The sequence below is a fragment of the Schistocerca americana genome, chromosome 10 (assembly GCF_021461395.2).
Source record: "Schistocerca americana isolate TAMUIC-IGC-003095 chromosome 10, iqSchAmer2.1, whole genome shotgun sequence".
NCBI classification, from domain to species: Eukaryota; Metazoa; Arthropoda; class Insecta; order Orthoptera; family Acrididae; genus Schistocerca; species Schistocerca americana.
The window spans coordinates 182,783,677-182,810,367 of record NC_060128.1 but is presented as its reverse complement, the minus strand read 5'-3'; the positions used below and the strand labels follow the sequence as shown (position 1 = coordinate 182,810,367).

The window sequence follows — 26,691 nt, the reverse complement described above, 5'->3', positions numbered from 1 at the left end:
TGAACTAAAATTTCGTAAAATCCCTGTGTTAAGTTGTAGCCCATATTCCAATAAATAATTTGTAAAAAGTTCAACTTCCTACCTCAAATACTTTGTGAGGAAAGATGTAATTTATAAGCGTTATTTTAACGTTGCAAGTATAGGGCGTTCCGGACCCCCTTAAGTAGTTCTAAGTTCTAGGGGACCGATGACCTCAGACGTTAAGTCCCATAGTGCTCAGAGCCATTTTGAACTTATTGGCAGTGCCGGCACACTCGACACACAGGATATGATATATGCATAATGAGGGGTCATCAGTCATCAGTCGTCAGACTGCGTCCAGAACGCCTGTCTACGCGCCCTCTGTTTTGACTCTGCAGTCGGTGCCTGTGCTCACTTCAGAGCATGCGGTGTTCGCAGCATTCATTCGAGGGTACAACCATACCTCACTGACTAGTACTTACTCGTGCTCAAGAGCTGCAGCCATTTCAACGGCGTCGCATTTTGAGCCTGCGGGATGTTGGATGGATGTGTCAATGGGATGCTGCATATATTGGCCACAGTGCGTTGGAGGCGAACTGCTGCTTTCAGTATTTTTCTGTTGAACATGCACACTGCACGACACACCCAGTGGAGGCTACTCTGGTTCAAATGGTTCAAATGGCTCTGAGCACTATGGGACTTAACATCTGAGTTCATCAGGCCCCTAGAACATAGAACTACTTAAGCCTAACTAACCTAAAGACATCACACACATCCATGCTCGAGGCAGGACTCGATCCTACGACCGTAGCAGTCGCGCGGTTCCGGACTGAAGCGCCTAGAACCGCGCGGCCACCGCGGCCGGCAAGGCTACTCTGGTGTCGTGAAAAAGTCGACTGGAGGGTGGACTGGCACACCTGGTGAAGTGTCTAGTCCAGAGAGTCTTTGCCCCCGATAGTCAGGTCCCACCAAAGGCTTCTTGCTGTGAGAGGCCATCATCAATAACTCGCAGTCATATTAGGAGATTTTACAGAGTAAGGTAACCAGTGCACGCTACATTGCATGAGCTGTTTTCCCTGTGCTACTGCCATATCTTCGACAAGGTGGTGTGTGCTTTTTCAGCAGGACAATGCACGTCCTCATATCACTGTTGATCTAACATGCTCATTATAGCACACAACAATTGATCTGGCCAGTAAGATCCCCAAATCCTTGACAACGAGTGTTCATCAGAGACGAGGGGAAATGTGGTAGGACTGTCGTTGTTCTCTATATACAGGGTGTTTCAAAAATGACCGGTATATTTGAAACGGTAATAAAAACTAAACGAGCAGCGACAGAAATACACCGTTTGTTGCAATATGCTTGGGACAACAGTACATTTTCAGGCAGCCAAACTTTCGAAATTACAGTAGTTACAATTGTCAACAACAGATGGCGCTGCGGTCTGGGAAACTCTATAGTACGATATTTTCCACATATCCACCATGCGTAGCAATAATATGGCGTAGTCTCTGAATGAAATTACCCGAAACCTTTGACAACGTGTCTGGCGGAATGGCTTCACATGCAGATGAGATGTACTGCTTCAGCTGTTCAATTGTTTCTGGATTCTGGCGGTACACCTGGTCTTTCAAGTGTCCCCACAGAAAGAAGTCACAGGGGTTCATGTCTGGCGAATAGGGAGGCCAATCCACGCCGCCTCCTGTATGTTTCGGATAGCCCAAAGCAATCACACGATCATCGAAATATTCATTCAGGAAATTAAAGACGTCGGCCGTGCGATGTGGCCGGGCACCATCTTGCATAAACCACGAGGTGTTCGCAGTGTCGTCTAAGGCAGTTTGTACCGCCACAAATTCACGAAGAATGTCCAGATAGCGTGATGCAGTAATCGTTTCGGATCTGAAAAATGGGCCAATGATTCCTTTGGAAGAAATGGCGGCCCAGACCAGTACTTTTTGAGGATGCAGGGACGATGGGACTGCAACATGGGGCTTTTCGGTTCCCCATATGCGCCAGTTCTGTTTATTGACGAAGCCATCCAGGTAAAAATAAGCTTCGTCAGTAAACCAAATGCTGCCCACATGCATATCGCCGTCATCAATCCTGTGCACTATATCGTTAGCGAATGTCTCTCGTGCAGCAATGGTAGCGGCGCCGAGGGGTTGTCGCGTTTGAATTTTGTATGGATAGAGGTGTAAACTCTGGCGCATGAGACGATACGTGGACGTTGGCGTCATTTGGACCGCAGCTGCAACACGGCGAACGGAAACCCGAAGCCGCTGTTGGATCACCTGCTGCACTAGCTGCGCGTTGCCCTCTGTGGTTGCCGTACGCGGTCGCCCTACCTTTCCAGCACGTTCATCCGTCACGTTCCCAGTCCATTGAAATTTTTCAAACAGATCCTTTGTTGTATCGCTTTTCGGTCCTTTGGTTACATTAAACCTCCGTTGAAAACTTCGTCTTGTTGCAACAACACTGTGTTCTAGGCGGTGGAATTCCAACACCAGAAAAATCCTCTGTTCTAAGGAATAAACCATGTTGTCCACAGCACACTTGCACGTTGTGAACAGCACACGCTTACAGCAGAAAGACGACGTACAGAATGGCGCACCCACAGACTGCGTTGTCTTCTAGATCTTTCACATCACTTGCAGCGCCATCTGTTGTTGAAAATTGTAACTACTGTAATTTCGAAAGTTTGTCCGCCTGAAAATGTACTGTTGTCCCAAGCATATTGCAACAAACAGTGTATTTCTATCGCTGCTCGTTTAGTTTTTATTGCCGTTTCAAATATACCGGTCATTTTTGAAACACCCTGTACACAAGACAGGGTGGTCAGTAACCTGCAGTTCGTTCGCTGATTATGCTGGGCTGTACGGTAAGGTGTCAAAGTTGAGTGTCTGTAGAAAGATATAAGACGACTGAGACAAAAATTCCAATTGGTGAGATGAATGGTAGCTAGCCCTGAGTGTGGAAAAAGGTAAGTTAATACGGATGAGTAGGAAGATCAAACCTATAATGTGCTGATACAGCACTACTAGTGCCCTGCTTGACACAGTCTGGGCGTAACGCTGCAGAGCGACATGAAATGGTACAAATATGTGGGAACTGTGGTAGGGAAGGTGAATGGTTTATTGGGAGAATTTTTTGAAAGTGTGGTTCACCTGTAAAGGGGACGGCATATAGGACGCTGCTGCGACCTATTCTTGAATACCACTCGAGTTTTTGGGATCTGTACCAGGTCGGATTAAAGCAAGACATCGAATCAGTTCGTAAGAGGGCTGCTTGATTTGTTACTGGTAGGTTGGAGCAGCATGTAAGTGTTCCAGAGATACTACTGGAACTCAAATGGGAATGCCTGCACGCTGCACGTAAGGCATATTTTTTGCGAAGAACACAGTTGAGAAAATTTAGAGAACTGGCGTTTGAATTTTACTGCCAAAGGATTCTACTGCCACCAACATGCGTTGCACGCATGGACCACGAAGATAAAATACCAGAAATTTGGGCTCATACAGAAGCATATAGACAATCGTTTTCCCTGCTCTATTAGCGACTGGAGCAGGAAAAGAAATGATTAGTATTGGTACAGGGTGCCCTCCACCACGCGCGGTAGGGTAGCTTGCGAAGTAGATGTAGAGGGGGATGTAGATCTTCCGCCAATTGGGCGCATATGTGGCATGAAGAAGCAGAAACCATCGCCAAATTGCAAACAAAAGGTGGAAGTTGCTTGGGACACTCTATCACAGAATACCATTTGGTTCCTTTATGACTGTTTGCATGCCAGAATACACGCCTTCTTTACCGTCAGAGGGGTTGGCTGGGACCATTCTTCATTGATGCTGTGGTGTCACCGCCAGACACCACACTTGCTAGGTGGTAGCCTTTAAATCGGCCGCGGTCCGCTAGTATACGACGGACCCGCGTGTCGCCACTGTCAGTAATTGCAGACCGTCTAGAGAGACGTCCTGGCACTCACCCCAGTTGTACGGACGACTTAGCTAGCGATGCAACACTGACGAAGCCTCGCTTATTTGCAGAGAAGATAGTTAGCATAGCCTTCAGCTAAGTCAATTGCTACGACCTTGCAAGGCGCCATCACCAAGTTATATTGAAATGATAATACTGTAACTACAAGACCAATGTTCCCCAATTGTGGATTAAAGTTATTCCAGCAGCTACGTACTTTTCTTTATAGCATTCATTACGTATCCTGTTTCAGACCTCACGCCATCCTGCGTGAGCTTATAGCGTGCATTTCGGCTTCCTCAAACAACACGGTGTTGGCACTTCTGCCGACACTTCAGATGCGATCGTTCGTGCACTCTTTACTATGATATGTGTGTTTCATTTGCTCTGAATTTGTTGTCATATACTGTTACAATGATGAACTGCCTGCCACTTCACTTGCCCTTTAAGTTGTTGCACTTTATTTTTTATTACAGTGTAGATGAGAAACAATCAGTGACAGAACTATCAGGTTATTTTCGATCAGAATAGAAGCTGAAGTAATGAATTTGTTCTATGGGCAGGATTTGAACCCAAGTCTCATAATCACTATGATAGATACGCTAACCACTACACCACAATAGCATATATACTAACCATAACATCACGATAGCAGGAACTACTCCAGTGCAATGGCCCTCCTAAAACAAAAACCTCTAGTCACACCTTCAGCCCACGTTTCCGTTCTTAAAACGTCAGTACTGCCAAATATCTCCGATATTGGAATAGCGCCCCAGATTTTATGCTGTAGGGAAGACTGCGTGTACCTCAGGAATAGGTGTTCTATTGACCTTGTCAGACGTCGTGGTCTCCTCACCTTCATTGCTTACATATTCCGCCCTCACAATCATATTCCGCACATCAAGACGCTTCATTCGAACCCAAACTCGATAAGATAAAGTCAATGTTGTATGAATTCATGTAAACGATATGCAAATAACTAATAAACTGCAAATGCGCACCGACATTGAAATACTCGAGGCTGGCGTACACACACACATTCAAGACACGAAGGTCACAGGGGCTTTTAGTATGGGAGATGCAAACCGCACGCCGGGGGGGCCGGTTCCTTCAGAGGACGGCTCAGCCTATCTATGTCAGCTGGTGACCACCCATGGAGCAGACAGCGTTTGCCCGAGTGAAAGGAAGAACGACCCTGTGTTTGGCTTAAAGGCAAATTCCTCTACATTGTGTGGGAGCGCCCAGCCTACGCATTCTATACAACATAGCATGCAGTTTCAGAGATTTTCACAGGGAGACAGTAAACGCCAAATGCCAATACTACAGATTTCTGGATTGCTCGCCTTAAACGAAACGTCATTCTCCTGTTTTTGAAGAGCAATGCTGATTGGCAGACGATATTTCTGCTGCCTTGAGCTGAAGGAGTAATGGAAGACACCAAAAGATATACCCCTTCACGTCTGGCGTGGAGAGGGGCCGTTCTGTTGTCGCTCTTGGAGGGAGAACACGTAACGAGAGCGTGTGCGCTCGTACGTGTACTCAAAGAGCGAGGAACAAGTCTCTCCTCAGTACTTTACTGGGAGAGCACCTCTGTCGAGAGAGAATCAGAGTGCGACCCTATATTGAGTCATTGCTATTAAGCGTTGTTCACTGTGTTGGCTGCCACACTTACTGTGCAGTGTGAACGGACGGAGTTATAGTTAAATGCCTGCGATTGAATTTTTTAGTGGCATCACGGTGGACTGGTTATCTGACCAGTGTACCAAGCCAATAGTTAGACTAGGGGCGAATAGGAGTCCCTGACTTCATCAAGGCGTAGGGAGAGTTTGATTGGCGAAGGTCAATCCAGACAGAATGAGAGTTATCTTATTTGTCAGCAGTGAGTGGCGCAGACAGCAGTCATTGCAGCTTACAGTATTGTGGGCTACAGCTCTTGCGAGCCCCATATTTCCTCCGCAACAGTACACTTCACTGCATTTCACACGCAACAGCCTCGACCATACCTAGCAACATTCTAGCGGATAATTATTCAAGCTGAGTAGGTGCGGCTCTCAGCCATTCTGCCAAGTCAATAACAATCTTAAACTTTGTATAGAAATTTCATTAGCGAATCCTATCCTTGAGAGGTAACTTCACATTCCGAAAAGAACCCGGAAATAAATTGTTCAGTTCATAACTAAAAGTGCCATTGTGATTTCTCAGATTTTTTGCAAAATAAATAATAACTTTCGTTAGTTTCACGTTTTTCTTACACCAACTAGCACTACTCCAGTACCCAAGTATCCCACTAGTTATGTAAGAAATTTTATGAATTTTTGGGTCATTTCCTTACAGCAGACGACTCCAGAAGATATTTATTGCTGAAAGTTTTTCAGGCATTTCTCTTTAGAACGTTAGGAGCATCTGTCTGACTTCTGTAGTAGTGTGGGGGGTGGAAATTGCATCTTGCAGGAGCCACAGGGTAAAGGGTACATCTCAGATTAATCCATTGCTCAGAATGACAGAATAGCAGCCACAAACTCACAACCTGATAAAATTACATCGTCCTGGATACTCGTGAGTCTCAAATTTATATTCCACATTACTTCAGCTTCTATGATTATCGAAGATAAAGTTGAGAATCATATATCTCTAGGAAAATGTGATCTGCTCCTTGTAAGCTTGTTGATTGACTGACCTAGGGTGTGTGTTAGTTCGACCCACTACTTGTCAGTTTACATGAAAGATGATAGTTTCTGGAGACCCACTGTGCTCGCTGAGCTGGACTCAGGCTAACCACACCTTCCCTCTTTGGCTGTGCTGCTGCAGATGTCGCAGTCCCGCCCTCTGGCGCTCCTGATGCTGTCTGCCGCCGTGGTCGCCCTGCTGCTGGTGGTCACCGCCCCCGCCCCCGCAGAGGCGCAGCAGGCCGCCGCCGACGGCAACAAGCTGGAGGGCCTGGCCGACGCCCTCAAGTACCTGCAGGAGCTGGACCGCTACTACTCTCAGGTCGCCCGCCCCAGGTCAGTCACACACAGTCTGCTGCACTCTGCACTGTGCATTGGCGTACCCACGAGTACGGTCCTTCACGGCAGGCAGGGGCTCTCCTCTTAATAGGCGTGAAAACTGATTCCATTACAAGCTCAGTGCATTAGAAACGCAATTCGTTGTAAATAAATTGCATTAGACTAACAGCACAAAGGAATAGAAACCCATTAGACATTTGGTACATAGCCTTACAAATACTACTGGCACTTTGTATTAGAAACTCATTACATTACTCACACAATGTATTAGAAACATATTACACAACCTCTATTAGAAATCAAAATCATTAGAACCCAAATGCACTAGAAACAAAGTGCATTAGAAATAAAGTGCATTAGAAACAAAGTGCATTAGAAACAAAGTGCATTAGAAACAAAGTGTGTTAGAAACAAAGTGTGTTAGAAACAAAGTGTGTTAGAAACAAAGTGCGTTAGAAACAAAATGCATTAGAAACAAAGTGCATTAGAAATCTGTTGAAATAGAAACTACTGCTGTACAAAGCATTCTAATACAAAAATAATTATAATAAATTCATTTACCATGAAATCCACTTATATGAAAAACTGTTGTATTAAAAATTTGTGGTATTACAAATACATTACATAAGATAAGCGCATTGGCACTGAAAGCTCATTTATTAGAACGCCATAAATAGTTGTCAAGATACAAAGGAATTAATTGTGTTACCTGCCAGTGCACATTGATTTAAATCAATGGGGAAAGTCGAAAATTTGTGCTGGACCAGGATTCGACTACAGGTCTCCAGAGTTTTCTAGGCAGACAAGTTGACCACTATGCCACCCAGACACGATGGTCATCGCAACTGCACCGACTGCCCTAGCATGCCTCCTATCAGACCAATATTCTCAACTTATCCACACACTACTAATATAGGGCCCCTTACCCATTATCCTCATCACTACCATAAGATTTTGAACTTGATGTGGACCTGCACAAGTGACCAATGGTCCTCCCCATCTTAATTATATATGCAGTGTCTGTTCGTTCACAGACGTTGTGAGTAATAGGCTACGGTCACTACATTAGTAGTGTGTGGATAAGTTGCGAATTTGCGTCTGACGAGAGGCGTTCTAGGGTAGTTGATGCAGTTGTGATGACCACTGTGTATGGATTGGATGGTGTAGTGGTCAGTGCATCTCCCTACTGAAGCAGGAGACTCGGTTCCGAATCCCAGTCTGGCACAAATTTTCTGATTGCGCCATTGATTTAAAGCAATGCCCACTGTCAGCTAATATCATTAATTCCTTTGTGTCTTGATTCATAGTGGCTGCAGGAGCAAAATGGTGTCTGTTCGTACTGACATGTTCAAAAAACACACACACCACACACATAAATGAATAAATATCACAGAAACTGGCACCTAGCAAACATATTGCTATGAAAAACTATTATTATGGTAATGGATTGCCAGGGAAACCTGTTCCTATACGAACACATTCTCAGTTGACTTTCTCTGTGGGAACAGTCCTTACTATTTAATACATACATTACACAATCAAGTAATTGGATAGACCCTTTGTCATTCACCTTAAAGAAGTGAGACATCTCACGCAATTCATTCCAGTAGTGGCACACAGCACTATGAAGCATGGGGATTAAACGAAGTGTATGAGAAAGATATTTAAAAAAAACTATTGCTGTACATTAGTATTTATGTTAAATACAGTGACATGGGATCTCATGGCATATAAGTTTGTAATGCCATATACCCATACCATTTATTTGCAATGGAAAATTACTCTACTAGAAATGTATTCCATAAAGTCTGGGTGATAAGAAGCTCATTGCCATTCCTCACAGTTGTACACTGTATCACATTGTAAAATGACTCTGCAAAGATGCCTTCATCAGGGTGTGTGTTTCTCATTACTTTCAACAGTTAGTGAAACATTCATACATTTTAAAATATGTGTTATACCATTCATAAATATCATGGAAACAGCTATTAAGGAAAATAATTAAAATGGAAATCTATTTCCAGGGATAGTTGTTAATACAGAGATACATTCTAACTTTTCTTTTTCTGTGTCAAAAATCCTCCTTGTACATGACAGGTATTAAGTGGGCTGATAACTCAACACACCTAGTGTTCTCCATGTCAATAAAGCTGAACATCTAACCAAGACTCTGCCGAGCATTCCTTGGTCATAATATCATCGTTTAATATTCAGTGAAGAATTTCAACAGCTTTGTAATGCACTGATCATATATTCTCCTCTGATTTTGGTTGATACTTGTTTCTGACATTTAGTGCGAAATTGTTTTGCCCTGTAGCTGACACATCAGAGCATCCCAAGCATGTTCATCAGGGTTCTTAGGGTTTCAGTCGTGATAATAAAATCACCCAATTTGTTTTTCGTTTACTATATAGTGCTGCTTACTGTACAGAAACAACAGTTATCACAATAATACAGGAACACAGCCTATTTTGACTTGTTGTCACGTTTAGAACACCATGCGACTATATACTTATTTCACAAATATCAGAATTTATTTTGACATCATCTGCAATTAATGATTCTGGTACTAAAAACGAGTAAAAATTCAGTATCTATTTATGAGCTGGGCATATGAGAGCAAAATTCCTTTACCATAACTTTTTTAAATAGCTGACATATTGTCAAGTGGAAGTATGTCACCTTACAAATGTTCATATAGTTACTTGTTATGTATGATCGCCTATTTAGTACAGCAATCACATTACTTATTTCAGCATGTTATTGCCATCTTCAGACATGATAAAAATCCGTTATATCCATAATGAACATCATTAAAATGGCATAAAATATTTTATTACCATATTCGATACCATTTTCTTGATGCTTCGTTTGTGTAGAACTAGAGTTTATGGATATGACAACAGCGTTTGTGAACTTTTATCTTGTCTGAAGACGGCATAGTAATGAGAAACTGGTAATGAGTGTTTTTGTAGTAATGAAATCATGTTGATGTAATAAATTATTATATTTTGAATACTTGTAACGAAAAATAGATGAGGCACAAGAGATATTGGCTACAGGCTACTTTGCTGTGGCTGACCATAGAAACTCACAATAGAGTGAGATCCTCTAAAGCCTTCTGGAAGGACCGTACGGTGGTGGCTCTGTTGGCAAGCAGGAGAAGTGAAGGCAAAATGTATTTTTTGTCTCGTCGATAGTTGATTGATGTACAAAATACAGGTACAAAACTCCACTGTCAAAATGTGAAGGACGAGCAACCCATCGATGAGGCCTTCATCTTGCAGGTAAGTGATCATCGCTTATCAACATCACCTTCAACAATGACCTCTGCAAGTCTTCAGCGACGAAACAGGTAAAGTTGAGGTCTCGCTTGCAGATGGGTGTTGAAAGATATCACACACATTTTGTATCCGCTGAGTGGATCATCACATGATGATGTATGCCAAAGGATGTCTCCATCAACTGTACAGGGGCCATATAGATGCAAACGATCAACCTCTTATGCGGGTCCTAAAGGAAATTTTATGATAAAAAAGTTGCAGAAGTAGCATACTAAAGGAATTTCCGCTCTGAAATGAAGTGAAATGATCTCATGGCAATATTCGGGAGGAGACACCATATGGGGTTGTTCGTCTTCTGGGTTTATGACATTCCATTTGACGCTGGTTCGGCAACTTGCTCGTCAATGGAGATGAAATGAAATGAGGGCAACACAAACATCCAGTCTATGAGTGAAATAAATTTTCGCTCCAGCCGGGAATCGAACCCGGGTCCCTGGAATCTAGAGGTAGCAACCTAACCACTAGAACACAATCTGAGGACAACTTTCGCCCTAAAAGCTTACAAGGGATTGTTATTTAAGTTTATACCATTTTAATACAAATTTTTGATTTTATAAAGTGTTGTGGTGAAGAAAACAAAAAGAACTGAAGTCATACATATAGACGAGGATGGTCTGATAAGTCTAGTACAAAAGCAAGAAAAAATGTTTTTAATAAACAACTCACCTTACTTCTCTACATAGTCGACATTGAGGGATATTCACTGGCTCCAGCGATCGTCCAGCTTTTTCATCCCGTTGGAAAAAGAGGTTGTGTCAAACTCCGGAAAACACTCGTCAACTGCAACTATCACTTCCTCATTCGATAAAAATTTCTTGCCAGCAAACCAAAGTTTCAGGACAGGGAACAGGAAGAAGTCACTTGGGGCTACTTCTGGTGAGTAGGATGGATGAGGAACCAACTGGAAAGCCATTTCATGCATTTTCGCCACTGTTATCGCTTATCTGTGAAATGGTGTAAAATCCTAGTAAAAGAACACTCTTTTTTGTGACAACCCTGGTCTTTTTTTTTACCAATCTATTCAAACGATCCAAGAATGAATCATAATAAGGCCCGCTTATGGTTTCGCCATTTCCCAAATGATGTATGAGCATCATTTATTGGGAATCTGAAAAAACAGTGGCCGTAATGTTACCAGCTGACAGAAAACAGCCTTTGCCTTTTTCGGTGCACTTTCACCAGCCCTTGTCCATTGTTTTGACAGACTTATTGCCTCTGGTGTGTAACGATGGAGTCAGGTTTCATCAACAGTTACAAATCGGTGATAAGTTTTGTGGGTTTCGATTAAACAACGCCAGACACTGTGTTGAAATGTTAAATTGGACACGCTTGTGGTCGGCTGTGACCAATCTCGGCACGCGTCTCGCAGATTGTTTCTTCAACGCCAATTCTCCGTGCAGGTTATTATGCACTCGCTCAGTTGAGATTATAGTTTCAGCAGTCTCAAGAACTTTTATTCGGCGGCAGGAGCGCGCTTTTAATTCGGTGCTTGTCTGACAATTTTTAAATTCATTATGCAAAAGCGTATAGTCTTCAGTGACGGCGAAGGGTCCGCGTAAACTTCTTGTCCGTGTTCTCATAGTTATGGCGATTACTATTGAAATAATAAATAGGTTACTCACATCCCCCCCCCCCCCCCCCACCTCTCTCGTTTTCATTTGACTGGCCCTTATATTTTAGAGATGAAACAGTAATTTTTTGTGGACTATCACCTTGTGTACATAGTGGATGACTGGGAGTTAGGCAACAATCAAACCATATGAACACTGCAGAGTGCCTACCTACGCTCTGCCACATCTCAGGGGCGTAAGCAACACAAAAATGCCTTGTGTCGTCGAAGAGTGTCATCAAAAATTTTGTCTCTAGCAAAAGTAGTTCCTCAAGACATGACCTATCAGCCCTAGCCGTTTCTTGAAAAGCCCTTGAAATTATTAGTAGGCCCTGGTAGTTCGGTGAATTCGCGTCATCCAGAGACTGGCAGTTTCAATGGAAAGACGAGAAGCATCATCTCTAAACAACAATGGTTGTGGTTCGCCATGACATTATCTATCGCCGCTAGACGTCTGACGCAAATACATGATATATATACACTACTGGCTATTAAAATTGCTACACCACGAAGATGACGTGCTCCCGACTCGAAATTTAACCGACAGGAAGAAGATTCTGTGAAATGCAAATGATTAGCTTTTCATGGCATTCACACAAGGTTGGCGCTGGTGGCGACACCTATAACGTGCTGACGTGAGGAGAGTTTCCAACCGACTTCTCGTACACAAACAGTAGTTGACCGGCGTTGCCTGGTGAAACGTTGTTGGGATGCATCGTGTAAGGAGGAGAAATGCGTACCATCATGTTTCCGACTTTTATAAAGGTCGCATTGTAGACTATCGCGATTTCGGTTTATCGAGTCGCGACATTGCTGCTCGCGTCGGTCGAGATCCAATGACTGTTAGCAGAATACGGAATAGGTCGGTTCAGGAGGGTAATACGGACGCCGTGCTGGATCCTAACGACCTCATATCACCAGCAGTCGAGATGACAGGCATCTCATCCGCATGGCTGTAACGGATCGTGCAGCCACGTCTCGATCCCTGAGTCAACAGATGGGGACGTTTGCAAGACAACAACCATCTGCACGAACAGTTCGACGACGTTTGCAGCAGCATGGACTGTCAGCTCGGAGACCGTGGCTGCGGTTACCCTTGACGCAGCATCACAGACAGGAGTGCCTGCGATGGTGTATTCAACGACGAATCTGGGTGCACGAATTGCAAAACGTCATTTTTTCGGATGAATCCAGGATCTGCTAACAGCATCATGATGGTCGCATCCGTGTTTGGCGACATAGCGGTGAACGCACATTGGAAGCGTGGTTGGTTGGTTGGTTTGGGGGTAGAGACCAAACAGCGAGGTCATCGGTCTCGGGAAGGACGGAGAAGGAAGTCGGACGTGCCCTTTCAAAGGAACCATCCCGGCATTTGCCTAGAGTGATTTAGGGAAATCACGGAAAACCTAAATCAGGATGGCCGGACGCGGGATTGAACCGTCGTCCTCCCGAATGCGAGTCCAGTGTGCTAACCACTGCGCCACCTCACTCGGTTTCGAAGCGTGTATTCGTCATCGCCATACTGCCGTATCACCCGGCGTGATGGTATGGGCTGCCATTGGTTACACGTCTCGGTCACCTCTTGTTCGCATTGACGGCACTTTGAACAGTGGACGTTACATTTCAGATGTGTTACGACCCGTGGCTCTACCCTTCATTCGATCCCTGCGAAACCCTACATTTCAGCAGGATAATGCACGACCGTATGCTGAGGTCCTGTACGGGTCTTTCTGGATACAGAAAATGTTCGACTGCTGCCCTGGCCAGCACATTCTCCAGATCTCTCACCAATTGAAAACGACTGGTCAGTGGTGGCCGAGCAACTGGTTCGTCACAATACTCCAGTCACTACTCTTGATGAACTGTGGTATCGTGTTGAAGCTGCAGGGGCAGCTGTACCTGTACACGCCATCCAAGCTCTGTTTGACTCAATGCCCAGGCGTATCAAGGCCGTTATTACGGCCAGAGGTGGTTGTTCTGGGTACTGATTTCTCAGGATCTATGCACCCAAATTGCGTGAAAATGTAATCACATGTCAGTTCAAGTATAATATATTTGTGCAATGAATACCCGTTTATCATCTGCATTTCTTATTGGTGTAGCAATTGTAATGGCCAGTAATATATATATATATATATATATATATATATATATATATATATATGTGTGTGTGTGTGTGTGTGTGTGTGTGTGTGTGTGTGTGTGTGTGTGTGTGTGTGTGTGTATATATTTATTGTGGTCAGAAAGAGTCCAAAAAGCATGTAAGGTTACTGCATCGTAGGCTGTGCTGAAAAATAATTGGCTGAAATGGCTCTGAGCACTATGGGACTTGACATCTGAGGTCATCAGTCCCCTAGAACTTAGAACTAGTTAAACCTAACTAACCTAAGAACATCACACACATCCATGCCCGAGGCAGGATTCGAACCTGCGACCGTAGCGGTCACGTGGTTCCAGACTGAAGCTCCTAGAACCGCTAGGCCACATCGGTCGGCAGAAATAATTGTTAAGAAAAAATTTCGATACGCTGAGCCATTTAAGAGACAACTAACACTGATGTACGCTGCAGGCGTAAAAAATTCAAGCGGTCGGTCATAGACGGTGTCACCAAACGTGTTCTTCGTTTGGTTTCCTAAAACCGAACAAATTGACCATGGGACGCCACTGAAGACTGAACCCGCGCCAAAGGCTGTGCAGTCCCGTGCTCTGTCACCTACGCTGTGAGAACAACTGACGGTTATTGCAGTGGTAATTATCTCGGAAACCCAGCGTAGCAAAAGATTTTCTTTGTAATTATTCCTCAGCATGACTTACGCTGCAGCTTTTCACACACTTTTCACAGCTTTCCATTTCTGTATATCTGCATTAGAAGTCAATTCTTTTCGTTTTGTTAAGCACAATACTCCATAAAATCGTAAATTACGTAGTGAAATGTTGTAAATTTAACAAAAAATGGATTGAGCTTTTAGGTCGAAAGTTGTTGTTGTGTAAACCCCTTACACATATCAGCATGCATGTATCAGTTCAATACTTAATCAAATGTGAATGTACCAATATGAAAGGAATGTGTCGACCAAGTTTTACCTATATTTAATTTATATGAACTAGTTAACTAATCTTACTTACTAATCTACAGTTTACACTAGTAAAGTTACTTGTAACATCTTCTTAGTTTAGTTGTTTTTTTTTAATATAGTTTTCATCTCTGAGCAAATATGTTGAACTTTTGTTCCAACATGGCGGTTACAAGCCTGTTTTTGAAATTGTGAAATGGATTTTATTCTGCTGCTTTTTTGTGATCATAGAGCGGTATCAGTATTAGGATTTGACGCTTTATGGATTCTGATTTGGATGAAATGACGCACGGGAAAAGTCGACTTTTCACGAAATGGAACGCATTTGAATCTGCGAAAATCCCGTTAATTGTCCTGTTAAAAGTCTCAGTGGTTTTGTCGACTGAGATGCGTTTCGCGCTTTTGGGTGGCGTTGGAAACCTGACGAGACGGAGCGCAGTGTACGTCTGCTCCTGTTACCTACACCACCGGCCTTTAAAATTGCTGCACCAAGACAAATATATTATACTAGAACCGACATGTGACTATATTTTCACGCAATTTGGGTGCATAGATACTGAGAAATCAGTACCCAGAACTACAACCTCTGGCCGTAATAACGGCCTTGATACGCCTGGCCATTGAGTCAAACAGAGATTGGATGGCGTGTACTGGTACAGCTGCCCATGCAGCTTCAACACGATACCACAGTTCATCAAGAGTAGTGACTGGCGTATCGTGACGAGGCAGTTGCTCGGCCACCATTGACCAGACGTTTTCAGTTGGTGAGAGATCTGGAGAATGTGCTGGCCAGGGCAGCAGTCGAACATTTCCTGTGTCCAGAAAGGCCCGTACAGGACCTGCAATATGCGGTCGTGCATTGTCCTGCTGAAATGTAGGGTTTCGCAGGGATCGAATGAACGGTAGAGCCCACGTGTCGTGACACATCTGAAATGTAACGTCCACTGTTCAAAGTGGCGTCAATGCGAACAAGAGGACACCGAGATGTGTAACCAATGTCACCCCATACCATCACGCTTCCAATGTGCGTTCACCGCGATGTCGCCAAACACGGATGCGACCACCATGATGCTGTAAACAGAACCAGTATTCATCAGAAAAAATGACATTTCGCCATTCGTGCACCCAGGTTCGTCGTTCAATACACCATCGCAGGCGCTCCTGTCTGTGATGCAGGGTCAAGGGTGATCGCAGCCACGGTCTCCGAGATGATAGTCCATGCTGCTGCAAACGTCATCGAACTGTTCGTGCAGATGGTTGTTGCCTTGCAAACGTCCTCATCTGTTGACTCAGGGATCGAGACGTGGCTGCACGATCCGTTACAGCCATGCGGATAGGATACCTGTCATCTCGACTGCTAGTGATACGAGGCCGTTGGGATCCAGCACGGCGTTCCGTATTACCCTCCTGAACCCACCGATTCCATATTGTGCTAACAGTCATTGGATCTGGACCCGAGAGAGTTCAGGAGCTTTGTTGATGCTGATGAGAGATAAAGAACGGTTGGATGCACACGTAAAGTTTGTATTTATATTAAGAATGGTTGGACGTGTACGTAAAGTTTGCAGGAAGCCAACAACTGCTCCCATTATTAAACTTCTAATGAGTATATTCTTGAAAATTTGCTCCATGTTTTAAGAACATTTATGACGTCAAATGTACTCAGCTATGTATCGTACAACTATACAGTTTTGCAGGTACATTCAGTGGTATGTGTGAGTGCTGATTCCAAAATGTGTTGTAGACGGAACATTTACTACTTTTGCTCTCTGTTTTAAGAAAAGCTAGTTTTTCAATCATCTCAAAGCTTACGAACTCATACCAGCTGAGGTATGTGTCTCGTAATGATCTCATTTAGCGGGTACATTCAATGGAACATGTGGATTTCCTCTGTAAAATTCGTTGCGAATAGAATTACACTAATAAATTAGAACGCCGTATGTGATGCTGTAGTTTTACTACATGAACAACATAAGTATAATAAGCTATAAACTTGAATTATTTTGCGTCGTGTCAGCAAGCAAAAATGTTGTAAAGATGTAAACGTATGTGTGAAGTTTCTTGGAAGCGGCTCAATGTTATCATTCTAAAATACTGGATGCATACAGTCCGCGTAATTCCTCCGCCATGAATTAGACTGCCTTAAATAGACTATTTGTAACACCTGGCTTATCTTGTGATACCCTTAAGGTTATACCTCTTAATGAGCAGATTACGACAGCATTTCAAAGTATTGAATTCGGTCAATAGATACATGAAATTAGAGAGGCGACTTTCAACTGGCATTGGGTAAGCGCTTATCTACATCTACAGCTACTCGAGTACTCCACAAATCGCTCCACCTCCGCAATAATTCGCTATTATTTCACTGTAGAACAGCTCGCGGAGGAAACGGATAAATATATTTCCGCGTGAGCTCTGATTTCTCTTATTTCATTATGATGAGCGTTTCTCCTTTGTAGGTCGGCCTCAGCAAAATATTTTCGCATTCGGAAAGCTGGTGATTGAAATTGTGAGAATATTCCACTGCAACGAAAAACGCATTTATTTAATGATGTCCACCCCAAATCCTGTAGCATGTCAGTGACACTCTCTCCCCTATTTCGCCATCATACAAAACGTGCTGCCCTTCTTTGAACTTTCTCGAAGTACTGTGCTCCAAAAGAAGAAAAACAAGTGTAGTGTAGGCAGTCTCTACAGTAGATCTGTTGCATCGTCTAAGAGTTCTGCCATTAAAACGCAGTCTGTTTTGTCTTCGCCACAAAATTTTCTTTGTCCTCTTTCCAATTAAAGTTGTTCGTAATTGTTGTATTTACTGCCTTTAGATTACACTGATTTATCGCGTAACGAAAGTTTAACGGGTTCCTTTTAGCTCTCAAGTTGATCACCTCACCCTTTTTATAATTTAGGGACAACTGTCAATTTTCTCTCTATACAGACATCTTTTCTAAATCGTTTTGCAATTTGTTTTGACCTGATGACTTTTCTAGAGGGTAAACTACAGCATCAGCTGCTAACAACCTGAGACGGCTGCTCAGATTGTCTCCTAAATCGTTTATATAGATAATGAACAGAACATAGCCTAGAATCAGTTCTGTTTTACTCGATGACTCTGCGTCAGTTACTACGAACTGTGACGTCTCTGACAGGAAATCACGAATCCATTTGTCTCACCTGAGACAATATTCTGTAAGCACGCTGTTTGATTACAAACCGCTTCGGAGCTTCAGTGACGAAAACCTTCTGGAAATCTAGAAATACGGAATGAGCTTGAAAACCCTTGTCGATAGCTCTCAGCACTTCATGTGAATAAAGAGCTAGTTGTTTTTCACAAAATCCGTGTTGACTGTGTGTCAATAGACCGTTGTCTTCGAGGTAATCCATGATGTTCGAACACAATATACGTTTCCGTAACCTATTACATCTCGACGTTAATGATATGGACTTGTAATTTAATAGATTACTTATATTGCCTTTCTAGAATATTGGTGCGATCTATGTAACTTTCCAGTGTCTCGATTCGGATCTTTCGTCGAGCGAGCGGTTGTATATGATAAGTATGGAACTGTTGCATCAGCATATTCTGAAATGACCGGAAGAGGTGATTTTATTAGGTAATTTAGGTTGCTTCACTAGTCAGAGGATATCTACAAAGTTACTCATTGTAATGCCACTTCCTCGGACGAGAAATGAAAATCAAAAATTAGCTCCAAAACTCTCAATGATTTCCCCAAAACCAGTTCCAAATTCCATGAAAAATTAAGAAGCAAACAAATTTCCAGTTAACACCATTCATGTTACATTAACCAGTAATTGAATCAGGAATCTAATACTTAGTAATTTATTAACATACGAAAGAAAGATAGGATTCCAGTAGAATCAAACTCAAAATACAAAATCATAGTAAATCGCAAAATCATTATAATTAAAATTCGCAAAGTTGAACCAACGTTCCCAAAGAATACTCAGTGTGAGTACTATTAGAGATTCGTGAGTTATGGCTAAGTTTAATTCAATCCACTGTCACTACTTTACGAGAGTTAGCCGAAGCAGGTCATACTTTTGAAAGCTCGTATATGTAGGCGCAGTTAGATTGTCTTTTTCAGAATTGATTATTGCGATCTACTATGACGCAGTGAAACGATGCTTTGACTTCAAATATTACGTTATTTAGAATTCAGATAGAGGACTTGCATATATTACACAGAAGTGACTTTTAATTAAATAACCCGAAGTTAACACTATTTAGAAAGTGAACACAGATAGACAATTTCATTCGTAATAACAAATGGACTATGGAACTTGGCGATAGTTACGAAGCATATAATTTATAATTTCCCCCCAACACCTGGGAAAGCTTCTTCCTCACGGCTCTGTTAGGAAGTGGCTAATATTGTGTAATAAACCAGCATATCGTGTCAATTCACGCATTTATCATTCAAGTTTTACAATATTGTTTATAGAGATAACGTGCTGCGATATTATTTGACTGCAGCGCTCGGCGTTTATATAGAAACTCCTTGACGTTAGGAATTAATAACACTGTTACGACTGATTATAGATTGAGATTACAACCAGTCTATAGGGAATTTGGTGTCGCTGGAACTAATTTGAAATTATCATTAATATTTAAATAGCAACTAATAAACCATCGATTATAAACGATTTAATTACGACATTTGGTGAAGTACATATCTCGCACAAGTCGCGAGTTCAGTTCATCAATGTTCTGTTTGTATCGTCGATACCGGTACATAAGAAATAACAGTTTTATTGCTCTACCGCTGAGTGTTAGCCAAGATCGAAGATCCGGAGGACGTTACATCATGTTGGCTCTTGATTCGAATCCTGGAATATTACCCCCATTTTAGTATTGTAGATTCCTGTGAGTACTACTTAAAAGTAGTAAATGAGTTTTGCTATTTAGGCAGTAAAATAACTGATGATGGTCGAAGTAGAGAGGATATAAAATGTAGACTGGCAATGGCAAGGAAAGCGTTTCTGAAGACGAAAAATTTGTTAACATCGAGTATAGATTTAAATGTCAGGAAGTCTTTTCTTAAAGTATTTGAATGGAGTGTAGCCATGTATGGAAGTGAAACATGGACGATAAATAGTTTGGACAAGAAGAGAATAGAAGCTTTCGAAATGTGGTGCTACAGAAGAATGCTGAAGATAAGATGGGTAGATCACATAACTAATGAGGAGGTATTGAATAGAATTGGGGAGAAGAGGAGCTTGTGGCACAACTTGACTAGAAGAAGGGATCGGTTGGTAGGACATGTTCTGAGGCATCGAGGGATCACCAATTTAGTAATGGAGGGCAGCGTGGAGGGTAAATATCGTGAGGGAGACCAAGAGATGAATACACTAAGCAGATTCAGAAGGATGTAGGCTGCAGTAGGTACTGGGAGATGGTGAGGCTTGCACAGGATAGAGTAGCATGGAGAGCTGCATCAAACCAGTCTCAGGACTGAAGATCACAACAACAACAACAACAGATTCCTGTACCACAGTCACTCTTCAACTTTTTTCCCAAACTGTGATTTATCATAAAATCTGTTAATCTCTTTGACTAGACGGCTTGTTCTGTGCACTTGTATAGCTATTTCGGATTTTGTGCGTCTATGGCTTAGCAGGAATTGACGCGTTCCGTTGTATTTTCGAGAGGTCGGCGCATTGCAATTAGTAGTACGCCTATTATCAAAACGCAACAAGTTTCGCGCGGTTGTTAGCGTGACTTGGCGATTAATGAGGTGAGCGCTGAGCACTCACACGGGACAACACGTGGCTCAGCTTGGTACTGCGGTGCGCCAAAGTGCCTTTATCCGCCCGCCGCTGCGGCGGGTATTACAGTCGCGCTGCCGGCATGGCAGTAAAACCAAATCATACCGGCTTATCCGGCTCACCTCGCAACCCAATCACAAAGTGATCCTCGCTCCATCGCTCCATTAAGCGCGTAATGCGCGCTTCGCGTAGCTGTGGGTATCACGAACGCATTGATTGTTCTGACGCCGTTCACGTGCCGAAATTAACTGTACGGCTTTCGCTCACACTTTAATACACGAAAAAAAAAAATTTGTGTAACATTGTTAACGTGGCTTTCTTGAGAGAAAAAAAGGACGGTTAAGTTTTCTGCTCATCCGTGCGTTTCTCACAATCATAAGTACGAGGGTCACCCCGAAAGAAATGCACACTATTTTTGTAAAAATACAGTTTTCATTCTGCATGTGTGAAAGTTTCACAGTGTGCAGATAAATCCTTCCCGCTTGTTTTCAAACTTAGTTCAACGTGTTCCCGTGAGTGGCGCCGTTACAGTATGTCTTCAAGATGGCTGCTACACTTGACGCTCGTCAGAAGCGACGTGCTGTCATAGAATTTCTGTGCTGTGAAAACGAGACAGTGGGAAACATCCACAAGAAGTTGAAAAAGGTGTGTGGAGACGCTGCTGTCGATCGCAGTACAATTAGTAGGTGAGCAAGCAGGTTACGTGACGAAAGCGGGCACGGCAATATTGAGGATTGTCCTCGCAGCAGCAGGCCTCGTGCTGCACACACTCCAGACAATGTGCAGAGAGTTAACGAATTGGTGACTGACACAGTGAACGAATTGTCACGCTACGTTGGGGTAGGGGAAGGAAGTGGTTGCCGAATGCTGAAAGTGTTACGTTAAAAATGGTTTGTGCCAGGTGGGTTCCCAGGATGTTGACACTGGCTCACAAAGAAACAAGGAAAACGGTATGCAGCGAACTTTTGGAACAGTACAAGAATGGTGGAGATGAATTTCTTGGAAGAACTGTGACAGGTGATGAAACATGGCTCCATCATTTTTCACCAGAGACGAAGAGGCAATCAATGGAGTGGCATCATGCAAATTCACCCAAGAAAAAAAAAATTCAAAACCACACATTCTGCTGGAAAAGTTATGGCTACCGTGTTTTTCGATTCCGAAGGACTTTTGTTTGTGGACATCGTGCCAAGTGGAACCACCATAAATTCTGATGCATATGTGACGACACTGAAGCTCGACGGAGTCATGTTCGATCACATCGGCAAAAGCAGGATGTTTTGCTGTTGCACGGCAATGCACGGCCACATGTCAGTCAAAAAAACCATGGAAGCGATCACAAAACTCGTATGGACAACACTGAAACACCCGCCTTACAGTCCTGACCTGGCTCCATGTGACTATCATCTCTTTGGGAAACAGAAAGACTCTCTTCGTGGAACAAGGTTTGAAGATGAGGACCCCCTTGTGCACGCTGCCAAACAGTGGCTCCAACAGGTTGGTCCAGAATTTTTACCGTGCGGGTATACAGGCGGTGGTTCCAAGATGGCCTAAGGCAGTTGAGAGGGATGGAAATTATGTGTAGAAATGAAAATATTGTTCCTAAAGGATGTATCTACACACTGTAAAACTTTCAAACATGTAGAATAAAAGATGGAATTAAAAAAGAAAATAGTGTGCAATTCTTTTGAAGTGACCCTCGTACACCGCACAACAACGTTAATGGATCAAAATCCAGTTACAGAGCGCACAAAAATACGCAGTTTCAGCGAAATTAAGTCTCAAGATAATCTGCATAAAAAGAGGATTTTCATAGGGCCAATCCACTTCGTCGGGTGTTCACATTCACTGTAAATGAATAGTCCCTGTAAAAAAAAGAAAATCTGTGGTTTAGATGTTTATATTCTGAGATCGCCTCCAATACAGCTGACAATGTCAGGTAATCATTATAATTAAAAAATAGCCTCTTGGAAACCATGCAGTTGTTTCCCATTGTGACGTAGGAGTTAGAAATTTGCCGTATAGGTCGCGACGACCTTTTTCTGTAATGGTGCAAAAGCCTTCCACCACGTGACGTCACGCTCCGGCTCGCTGACGCTTCAGACAGCAAGGTGTCGACACTTTTGAGAAAAAGACCACAGTCCATACGTTCATGCGACGTCTAAATTGGGTTGATGATGTCACATTGGCAACAAATTTCACCTCAGTTCGGACCAATGCTGTCGTGCGCTTGTCACAAGATGGAAAAATCGCCACAGCCCCTCTTACCCGAATTTCATTCCCTTTTTTTTAGCGCCTGATGAATGTACGTCAGAACTGCGACGCCCAGCGTTGAAATAACGCGATGTTCTTGCGGGTAACAGAGCAAAACATTTCAGATACACCGCCGACCAGAATCCGTGCATCATTGAAACCAAACCTTCCCTTCGGGTGTTGGTTCCAACACATTTCCCCAGCCCACATGTAAAAACTGTGGATGTCCACTTGCATAACACTCTAAGAATGATTTCTGGAATAATTAAAGCCGCTCCAACGCAATGGCTTCCAATATTAAACCACATCCCGCCGACACACCTGCGACGTACTGACGCTTTTATACGTGAATAAAAAAACATCATGCGAAATCGAAGCCTGCCAATCCACCAAGACATTGAGGCTGCAAACACTAATAGGCTTCAATCTAGGAACCCGCCAACAAGAACAGCAAGGAACTGTGTACAAAAAGGTTTCAGTATCACAAACGCATGGTCTGAAAAATGGAACGCACGACAAAATCATAAAAGGCCTAGCATCACACAAAAGCCACCTGGTTTTGACCTACCACGCAAAACGAGCTCCACTCTAAATGAGATTCGAACTCGTCACGGCAGATGTGCTTACTCCCTGTATAAATGGGGCAAAATACCATCTCCACAGTGTGACTGCGGAGAAAATCAGACCATCAGCCACGTTGTTGTAGAGTGTTCCAGAAGAGCATATAATGGGAACCTCCACGACTTCCTGCTCGCAACTCCAGAGTCGATAGATTATATTAATAGACTTGATGTTTGTTTGTAATCCTTTAACTTTGTTATACACTACTGGCCATTAAAATTGCTAGACCACGAAGATGAAGTGCTACAGACGCGAAATTTAACCAACAGGGAGAAGATGCTGTGATATGCAAATGATTAGCTTTTCACAGCATTCACACAAGGTTCCCGTCGGTGGCGACACCTACAACGTGCTGACATGAGGAAAGTTTCCAACCGATTTCTCACACACAAACAGCAGTTGACCGGCATTGCCTGGTGAAACGTTTGCAAGACAACAACCATCTGCACGAACAGTTCGACGACGTTTGCAGCAGCACGGACTATCAGCTCCGAGACCGTGGCTGCGGATACTCTTGACGCTGTATCACAGACAGGAGCCCCTGCGATGGTGTACTCAACGACGAACCTGGGTGCACGAATTCCAAAACGTCATTTTTTCGGATGAATCCTGGTTCTGTTTACAGCATCATGATGGTCGCATCCGTGTTTGGCGACATCGCGGTGAGCGCACATTGGAAGCGTGTATTCGTCATCGCCATACTGGGGTATCACCAGGCGTGATGGTATGGGGTGCCACTGGTTACTCGTCTCGGTCACCTCTTGTTCGCATTGACGGCAATTTGAACAGTGGACGTTACATTTCAGATGTGTTACGACCCGTCGCTCTACCCTTCATTCGATCCCTGCGAAACCCTACATTTCAGCTGGATAATGCACGACCGCATGTTGCAGGTCCTGTACGGGCCATTCTTGATACAGAAAATGTTCGACTGCTGCCCTGGCCAGCGCATTCTCCATACTTCTCACCAATTCAAAGTGTCTGGTCAGTGGTGGCCGAGCAACTGGCTCGTTACAATACGCCAGTCAGTACTGTTGATGAACTGTGGTATGCGGCCAGAGGTGATTGGCATCTGTACCTCTACACGCCATCCCGCTCTGTTCGACTCAGTGCCCAGCCGTATCAAGGCCGTTATTACGGCCAGAGGTGTTTGTACTGGATACTGATTTCTCAGGATCTGTGCACCGAAATTGCGTGAAAATGTAATCACATGTCTGTTCTAGTATAATATATTTGTCCAGTGAATACTCGTTTATCATCTGCATTTCTTCTTGGTGTAGCAGTTTTAATGGCCAGTAGTGTATTAGTGGCGTTTGTTGGCAGTTGTTAACGTTTGTTATATTAGTGATTTGTCTGTGTCTTTCTTATGTGTCAGTATTGTCATACGATAAAGTAAACAAATAACCCCAGCCAAAATACTACGACCGCTACCCACCGTGACCCTGTATGCCGCCAGGTGGCGTTACGGTCACGTGACGCGCTAACAAAAGTACTTAACTGGAGCAGACAAGAACTGGGGATCACTCTAGGGAAGATATGGGCCGCAAATGGGGAAATCCATCGAGATAAACGACTCTGACAAAGTACAGATTATTATTAAGCAGAGTGTTTGAACGGGTATCTCGAGAACGGCGAAGCTGGTGGAATGTTCACGCGCTACTGTCGTGAGCATCTGCGAAAAGAGGTAGAAGGACAGTGAAACTACCGCTAGGCGCTAAACGGTTGGTCATCCACGACTCGGTTTATTTGTTCGTGAGACCCAGAAAATATTAGATACACGCTCCCACGTAGATGCCATTTTCCTTGACTTCCGGAAGGCGTTCTATACAGTTCCGCGCTGTCGCCTGATACACAAAGTAAGAGCCTACGGAATATCAGACCAGCTGTGTGGCTGGACTGAAGAGTTTTTAGCAAACAGAACACAGCAGGTTTTTCTCAATGGAGAGACGTCTACAGACGTTAACGTAACCTCTTCGTGCCACAGGGGAGTGTTATGGGACTATTGCCTTTCAAAATATATATAAATGACCTAGTAGATAGTGTCGGAAGTTCCATGCGGCTTTTCGAGGGTGATGATGTAGTATACAGAGAAGTTGCAGCTTTAGAAAATTGCAGCGAAATGCAGGAAGATCTGCAGCGGGTAGGCACTTGGTGCAGGGAGTGGCAACTGATCCTTAACATAGACAAATGTAATGTATTGCGAATACATAGAAAGAAGGATGCTTTATTGTATGATTACATGATAGCTGAACAAACACTGGTAGCAGTTACGTCTGTAAAATATCTGGGAGTGTGCGTGCGGAACGATTTGAAGTGGAATGATCATATGAAATTAATTGTTGGTAAGGTGGGTACCAGGTTGAGATTCATTGGGAGAGTCCTTAGAAAATGTAGTCCATCAACAAAGGAGGTGGCTTACAAAACTCTCGTTCGACCTATACTTGAGTATTGCTCATCAGTGTGGGATCCGTACCAGGTCGGGTTGACAGAGGAGATAGAGTAGATCCAAAGAAGAGCGACGCGTTTCGTCACAGGGTTATTTGGTAAGCGTGATAGCGTTACGGGGATGTTTAGCAAACTCAAGTGGCAGACTCTGCAAGAGAGGCGCTCTGCATCGCGGTGTAGCTTGCTGTCCAGGTTTCGAGAGGGTGCGTTTCTGGATGAGGAATCGAATATATTGCTTTCCCCTACTTATACCTCCCGAGGAGATCACGAATGTAAAATTAGATTCGAGCGCGCACGGAGGCTTACCGGCAGTCGTTCTTCCCGCGAACCATACACGAGTGGAACAGGAAAGGGAGGTAATGACAGTGGCACGTAAAGTTCCCTTCGCCTCACACCGTTGGGTGGCTTGCGGAGTAAAAATGTAGATATAGATGTAGGCTCTTCGCAGAACGTGGGGTTCGGATGCTTGTCTACTCTGTAAAGTAGGACAGGTGGTGGTCTGCGACATCTCTGCCGAAAGAGCACAACGCAGGTGCACGTGCAAGTGTTTCGGAGCTCGCCGTTCATCGTACGTTGTTGAACATGGAGGTCCACAGCAGACCACCCCTACGTTTCCA

General features: G+C 43.5%; 1 protein-coding gene across 1 annotated transcript in view; it reads left to right on the top strand.

Annotated features, from left to right (window-relative positions):
• The window catches only part of LOC124552592 (neuropeptide F-like), a 635,976-nt gene that overhangs the window by 380,015 nt on the left and 229,270 nt on the right, over positions 1-26,691 (top strand). Inside the window, exon 2 of the mRNA XM_047126917.1 lies at positions 6,745-6,938. Within this exon, the coding sequence (XP_046982873.1) occupies positions 6,745-6,938 (194 nt within the window). The remainder of the gene's footprint in view (positions 1-6,744; positions 6,939-26,691) is intronic.